At 60.0% G+C, this 8,023-nt stretch overlaps 1 protein-coding gene across 1 annotated transcript in view; it reads left to right on the forward strand.

The window, feature by feature from the left end:
- Positions 1 to 4,721: 4,721 nt before the first annotated feature.
- LOC121274953 (zinc finger protein 236-like) overlaps positions 4,722 to 8,023 on the forward strand; it is a 5,180-nt gene continuing 1,878 nt past the window's right edge. The window contains exons 1-2 of the mRNA XM_041182326.1: positions 4,722 to 4,943; positions 7,226 to 8,023. The exon at positions 7,226 to 8,023 is cut by the window's right edge and continues 1,878 nt beyond it. Coding sequence (XP_041038260.1) covers positions 4,722 to 4,943; positions 7,226 to 8,023 — 1,020 coding nt within the window. The remainder of the gene's footprint in view (positions 4,944 to 7,225) is intronic.

Here is an 8,023-nt window from a genome sequence, read left to right on the forward strand (position 1 = left end):
TCCTGGGAGTGTTTGATGGGGACAGTGTAGAGGGACATTTACTCTGTATCTAACCCCGTGCTGTACCTGTCCTGGGAGTGTTTGATGGGGACAGTGTAGAGGGACATTTACTCTGTATCTAACCCCGTGCTGTACCTGTCCTGGGAGTGTTTGATGGGGACAGTGTAGAGGGAGATTTACTCTGTATCTAACCCCGTGCTGTACCTGTCCTGGGAGTGTTTGATGGGGACAGTGTAGAGGGAGATTTACTCTGTATCTAACCCCGTGCTGTACCTCTCCTGGGAGTGTTTGATGGGGACAGTGTAGAGGGAGCTTTACTCTGTACCTAACCCCGTGCTGTACCTGTCCTGGGAGTGTTTGATGGGGACGGTGTAGAGGGAGATTTACTCTGTATCTAACCCCGTGCTGTACCTGTCCTGGGAGTGTTTGATGGGGACAGTGTAGAGGGTACTTTACTCTGTATCTAACACCGTGCTGTACCTGTCCTGGGAGTGTTTGATGGGGACAGTGTAGAGGGAGATTTACTCTGTATCTAACCCCGTGCTGTACCTGTCCTGGGAGTGTTTGATGGGGACGGTGTAGAGGGAGATTTACTCTGTATCTAACCCCGTGCTGTACCTGTCCTGGGAGTGTTTGATGGGGACAGTGTAGAGGGATCTTTACTCTGTATCTAACCCCGTGCTGTACCTGTCCTGGGAGTGTTTGATGGGGACAGTGTAGAGGGAGATTTACTCTGTATCTAACCCCGTGCTGTACCTGTCCTGGGAGTGTTTGATGGGGACAGTGTAGAGGGACATTTACTCTGTATCTAACCCCGTGCTGTACCTGTCCTGGGAGTGTTTGATGGGGACAGTGTAGAGGGACATTTACTCTGTATCTAACCCCGTGCTGTACCTGTCCTGGGAGTGTTTGATGGGGACGGTGTAGAGGGAGCTTTACTCTGTATCTAACCCCGTGCTGTACCTGTCCTGGGAGTGGTTGATGGGGACAGTGTAGAGGGACATTTACTCTGTATCTAACCCCGTGCTGTACCTGTCCTGGGAGTGTTTGATGGGGACAGTGTCGAGGAATCTTTAATCTGTATCTAGCTCCCTGCTGTACCTGTCCTGGGAGTGTTTGATGGGGACAGTGTAGAGGGAGCTTTACTCTGTATCTAACCCCGTGCTGTACCTGTCCTGGGAGTGTTTGATGGGGACGGTGTAGAGGGAGATTTACTCTGTACCTAACCTCCTCACCATCCCAGAGTTGAATGCAGCAACCACGGGCCCACATGTGAGGTAATTGAATGGCAACTGACCCACTCCCTGCATGGGACAATCAATTTGTGGAGATCAGGCCCCACATCAAGTGTTCAGTCCCCATGGGGAAACCCGCCCCTTCCCCCCCACCTCCCCGATCCCCTTCCCCACCTCCCCCCACCTCCCCGATCCCTTCCGCTTCCCCCCACCTCCCCGATCCCTTCCGCTTCCCCCCCACCTCCCCGATCCCTTCCGCTTCCCCCCACCTCCCCGATCCCTTCCGCTTCCCCCCCACCTCCCCGATCCCCTTCCCCACCTCCCCCCACCTCCCCGATCCCTTCCGCTTCCCCCCCACCTCCCCGATCCCTTCCGCTTCCCCCCCACCTCCCCGATCCCCTTCCCCACCTCCCCCCACCTCCCCGATCCCTTCCGCTTCCCCCCCACCTCCCCGATCCCTTCCGCTTCCCCCCACCTCCCCGATCCCTTCCGCTTCCCCCCCACCTCCCCGATCCCTTCCGCTTCCCCCCACCTCCCCGATCCCTTCCGCTTCCCCCCACCTCCCCGATCCCTTCCGCTTCCCCCCCACCTCCCCGATCCCCTTCCCCACCTCCCCCCACCTCCCCGATCCCTTCCGCTTCCCCCCCACCTCCCCGATCCCTTCCGCTTCCCCCCCACCTCCCCGATCCCCTTCCCCACCTCCCCCCACCTCCCCGATCCCTTCCGCTTCCCCCCCCACCTCCCCGATCCCTTCCGCTTCCCCCCCACCTCCCCGATCCCTTCCGCTTCCCCCCCACCTCCCCGATCCCTTCCGCTTCCCCCCCACCTCCCCGATCCCTTCCGCTTCCCCCCACCTCTCTGATCCCCTTCCCCACCTCCCCGATTCCCTTCCCTACCTCCCCGATCCCCTTCCCCACCTCCCCCCACCTCCCCGATCCCTTCCGCTTCCCCTCCACCTCCCCGATCCCTTCCGCTTCCCCCCCACCTCCCCGATCCCCTTCCCCACCTCCCCCCACCTCCCCGATCCCTTCCGCTTCCCCTCCACCTCCCCGATCCCTTCCGCTTCCCCCCCACCTCCCCGATCCCTTCCGCTTCCCCCCCACCTCCCCGATCCCTTCCGCTTCCCCCCCACCTCCCCGATCCCTTCCGCTTCCCCCCACCTCCCTGATCCCTTCCGCTTCCCCCCACCTCCCTGATCCCCTTCCCCACCTCCCCCCACCTCCCCGATCCCTTCCGCTTCCCCCCACCTCCCTGATCCCCTTCCCCACCTCCCCCCACCTCCCCGATCCCTTCCGCTTCCCCCCACCTCCCCGATCCCTTCCGCTTCCCCCCACCTCCCTGATCCCTTCCGCTTCCCCCCACCTCCCTGATCCCTTCCGCTTCCCCCCACCTCTCTGATCCCCTTCCCCACCTCCCCCCACCTCCCCGATCCCTTCCGCTTCCCCCCACCTCCCTGATCCCTTCCGCTTCCCCCCACCTCCCCGATCCCTTCCGCTTCCCCTCCACCTCCCCGATCCCTTCCGCTTCCCCCCCACCTCCCTGATCCCTTCCGCTTCCCCCCACCTCCCTGATCCCTTCCGCTTCCCCCCCACCTCCCCGATCTACTTCCCCACCTCCCCCCACCTCCCCGATCCCTTCCGCTTCCCCCCCACCTCCCCGATCCCCTTCCCCACCTCCCCCCACCTCCCCGATCCCTTCCGCTTCCCCCCACCTCCCCGATCCCTTCCGCTTCCCCCCCACCTCCCCGATCCCTTCCGCTTCCCCCCACCTCCCCGATCCCTTCCGCTTCCCCCCACCTCTCTGATCCCCTTCCCCACCTCCCCGATTCCCTTCCCTACCTCCCCGATCCCCTTCCCCACCTCCCCCCACCTCCCCGATCCCTTCCGCTTCCCCCCACCTCCCCGATCCCTTCCGCTTCCCCCCCACCTCCCCGATCCCTTCCGCTTCCCCCCCACCTCCCCGATCCCTTCAGCTTCCCCCCCACCTCCCCGATCCCTTCCGCTTCCCCCCACCTCCCTGATCCCTTCCGCTTCCCCCCACCTCCCTGATCCCTTCCGCTTCCCCCCACCTCCCCGATCCCTTCCGCTTCCCCCCACCTCCCTGATCCCTTCCGCTTCCCCCCCACCTCCCCGATCCCTTCCGCTTCCCCCCACCTCCCCGATCCCTTCCGCTTCCCCCCACCTCCCCGATCCCTTCCGCTTCCCCCCACCTCTCTGATCCCCTTCCCCACCTCCCCGATTCCCTTCCCTACCTCCCCGATCCCCTTCCCCACCTCCCCCCACCTCCCTGATCCCTTCCGCTTCCCCCCACCTCCCCGATCCCTTCCGCTTCCCCCCCACCTCCCCGATCCCTTCCGCTTCCCCCCCACCTCCCCGATCCCTTCCGCTTCCCCCCCACCTCCCCGATCCCTTCCGCTTCCCCCCCACCTCCCCGATCCCTTCAGCTTCCCCCCCACCTCCCCGATCCCTTCCACTTCCCCCCACCTCTCTGATCCCCTTCCCCACCTCCCCGATTCCCTTCCCTACCTCCCCGATCCCCTTCCCCACCTCCCCCCACCTCCCCGATCCCTTCCGCTTCCCCCCCACCTCCCCGATCCCTTCCGCTTCCCCCCCACCTCCCCGATCCCTTCCGCTTCCCCCCACCTCCCCGATCCCTTCCGCTTCCCCCCACCTCCCCGATCCCTTCCGCTTCCCCCCCACCTCCCTGATCCCTTCCGCTTCCCCCCCACCTCCCCGATCCCTTCCGCTTCCCCCCACCTCTCTGATCCCCTTCCCCACCTCCCCGATTCCCTTCCCTACCTCCCCGATCCCCTTCCCCACCTCCCCCCACCTCCCCGATCCCTTCCGCTTCCCCCCCACCTCCCCGATCCCTTCCGCTTCCCCCCCACCTCCCCGATCCCTTCCGCTTCCCCCCCACCTCCCCGATCCCTTCCGCTTCCCCCCCACCTCCCCGATCCCTTCCACTTCCCCCCACCTCTCTGATCCCTTCCGCTTCCCCCCCACCTCCCCGATCCCTTCCGCTTCCCCTCCACCTCCCCGATCCCTTCCGCTTCCCCCCACCTCCCCGATCCCTTCCGCTTCCCCCCCACCTCCCCGATCCCTTCCGCTTCCCCCCCACCTCCCCGATCCCTACCGCTTCCCCCCACCTCCCCGATCCCTTCCGCTTCCCCCCACCTCCCCGATCCCTTCCGCTTCCCCTCCACCTCCCCGATCCCTTCCGCTTCCCCCCACCTCCCCGATCTACTTCCCCACCTCCCAGAACACTTCGGCCCTCCCACCGCTCAGTCCCTCCCACACCCCCTGGCCCTTTCTCTTCCCCATCCGTCCCCTCATCCCTTCCTTCTCCTTTCCCCGCTTTACCGTTTCCCATTCCGACCCCCGTCTCTTCCTCCTCAATGTAACGGGCTGGGCTGCGTCCCTCAATGGCGGTAGTGGTTACCCAGACTGCCCCGGGCGCTGGATTGCACCCTATTGTGGAGGGCCGCGCATGCGTGCGGCTGAGCGGGAAGGGGGTCCGAACCGACGCATGCGCCGAACCGGAAAGGGAGCGCAGCCCCAGTTGGCGCATGCGCCTGACGGGAAGAGGGCGGGGACTGGGGTTGCGCACGCGTCGGGGCGGATGAGGGGGTGGGCGGGGCCGGTTGGCGCGCCTGCGCCGGAGAGAGGGAGACGGAGCGGCGGCGGCGGAGGGAGAGGCGTTGGACGGACGGTAGGTTCCGGGGGTCAGAGAGAGGGTCCGGAGGGGGTTTGAGAGGGTCAGGGAGGGGCACAGGCGAGGGGAGACCCCGGGGGGGGTCAGAGGAAGACGTGGCCCCAGACACAACAACAACTGATGGTCAAGGGTGGTCACACAACAACAACTGATGGTCAAGGGTGGTCACACAACAACAACTGATGGTCAGGGTGGTCATACAACAACAACTGATGGTCAAGGGTGGTCACACAACAACAACTGATGGTCAGGGTGGTCACACAACAACAACTGATGGTCAGGGTGGTCATACAACAACAACTGATGGTCATTGTGGTCATACGACAACAACTGATGGTCAAGGGTGGTCACACAACAACAACTGATGGTCAAGGGTGGTCACACAACAACAACTGATGGTCAGGGTGGTCATACAACAACAACTGATGGTCAAGGGTGGTCACACAACAACAACTGATGGTCAGGGTGGTCACACAACAACAACTGATGGTCAGGGTGGTCATACAACAACAACTGATGGTCATTGTGGTCATACGACAACAACTGATGGTCAGGGTGGTCATACAACAACAACTGATGGTCAAGGGTGGTCATACAACAACAACTGATGGTCATGGTGGTCATACAACAACAACTGATGGTCAAGGGTGGTCATACAACAACAACTGATGGTCAGGGTGGTCATACAACAACAACTGATGGTCAGGGTGGTCATACAACAACAACTGATGGTCAGGGTGGTTATACAACAACAACTGATGGTCATTTTGGTCATACAACAACAACTGTTGGTCAATGGTGGTCATATAACAACAACTGATGGTCATTGTGGTCATACAACAACAACTGATGGTCAAGGGTGGTCATACAACAACAACTGATGGTCAGGGTCATCACAACAACAACTGATGGTCAGGGTGGTCATACAACAACAACTGATGGTCAGGGTGGTCATACAACAACAACTGATGGTCAGGGTGGTCATACAACAACAACTGATGGTCATTGTGGTCATACAACAACAACTGATGGTCATTGTGGTCATACAACAACAACTGATGGTGAAGGGTGGTCATACAACAACAACTGATGGTCAGGGTCATCACAACAACAACTGATGGTCAGGGTGGTCATACAACAACAACTGATGGTCAGGGTGGTCATACAACAACAACTGATGGTGAGGATGGTCATACAACAACTGATGGTCAGGGTGGTCATACAACAACAACTGATGGTCAAGGGTGGTCATACGACAACAACTGATGGTCATTGTGGTCATACAACAACAACTGATGGTCAAGGGTGGTCATACAACAACAACTGATGGTCAAGGGTGGTCACACAACAACAACTGATGGTCAGGGTCATCACAACAACAACTGATGGTCAGGGTGGTCACACAACAACAACTGATGGTCAGGGTGGTCACACAACAACAACTGATGGTCAGGGTGGTCATACAACAACAACTGATGGTCAAGGGTGGTCATACGACAACAACTGATGGTCATTGTGGTCATACAACAACAACTGATGGTCAAGGGTGGTCATACAACAACAACTGATGGTCAGGGTGGTCATACAACAACTGATGGTCAGGGTGGTCATACAACAACAACTGATGGTCAGGGTGGTTATACAACAACAACTGATGGTCAAGGGTGGTCATACAACAACAACTGATGGTCAGTGTGGTCATACAACAACAACTGATGGTCATTGTGGTCATACAACAACAACTGATGGTCAGGGTGGTCATACAACAACAACTGATGGTTTGGGTGGTCATACAACAACAACTGATGGTTAGTGTGGTCATACAACAACAACTGACGGTCAGGGTGGTTACAACAACAACTGACGGTCAGGGTGGTCACACAACAACTGATGGTCAGGGTGGTTGTACAACAACAACTGATGGTCAGTGTTGTACAACAACAACTGATGGTCAGGGTGGTCATACAACAACAACTGATGGTTAGGGTGGTCACAACAACAACTGATGGTCAGGGTCGTCACAACAACAACTGATGGTCAGGGTGGTCACACAACAACAACTGATGGTCAGGGTGGTCGTACAACAACAACTGATGGTCAGGGTGTCGTACAACAACAACTGATAACCAGGGTGGTCTCACAACAACAACTGATAGTCAGGGTGACCCTACAACCACAGCTGATTGTAACAGTTCCTTTCAGACTGTACTCCAGTGTCGCTGCCTGCCCTAACCTGTGAGCCGACGTTAGTCTGTCAGTGATCTGCTTGGTCTTTCTAGGTTGCGGTGAGAAGTCAAGTGGAGATGGAGGGAGCTGGCCAGACTCTGCAGCCTCTGACCCCGGCTGCGCGGACCACGGGGGCCTTCACCTGTGCCACGTGCGGGGACCAGTTCAGTCGCTCGCACGCCCTCCAGCAGCACCTGCGAGTCCACGCCGGCCAGCGGGCGTTCGGGGAGATGAGCTTCACCCGCTCGGCGGCCGTCTCCTCCCACGAGCAGTGCAACCGGGGTGAGCGCCTGGCCGTCTGCGACGTCTGCGGCAAGGGCTTCACGGTGGCGGCCCTGCTCGCTCGGCACCAGGCGGCGCACACCGGCCAGGAGGCCCACGAGTGCGGCCTGTGTGGCAAGACCTTCGCCCTGGCCACCAACTACCAGCAGCACCGCCGGCTGCACTTTGCGGCGGAGACCTACCGGTGCGACCAGTGCGGGAGCTGCTTCGTTCAGCAGGAGCAGCTGGTGCAGCACCAGCGCAGCCACGGCCTCCGTGAGTCCTTCATCTGCCAGGCGTGTGGCAAAGGCTTCACCCAGGAGCGGTTCCTGCAGTGGCACATGCCCGTTCACGCCGGCCTGAAGCTACTAGACAATGCCAAAGCCTCCATAGCCGGATCTTCAAACCTACCTACCACCAGAACGTCCAAATCTTTCCTCAACGGACCTTCAAACTCAGCGAGCACCAGATCTTCAGACTCGGCGATCACCAGATCTTCAAACTCGGCGATCACCAGATCTTCAAACTCGGCGAGCACCAGATCTTCAAACTCGGCGATCACCAGATCTTCAGACTCGGCGATCACCAGA

Source organism: Carcharodon carcharias (genome assembly GCF_017639515.1).
Source record: "Carcharodon carcharias isolate sCarCar2 chromosome 39 unlocalized genomic scaffold, sCarCar2.pri SUPER_39_unloc_20, whole genome shotgun sequence".
In the NCBI taxonomy this organism is placed as follows: Eukaryota; Metazoa; Chordata; class Chondrichthyes; order Lamniformes; family Lamnidae; genus Carcharodon; species Carcharodon carcharias.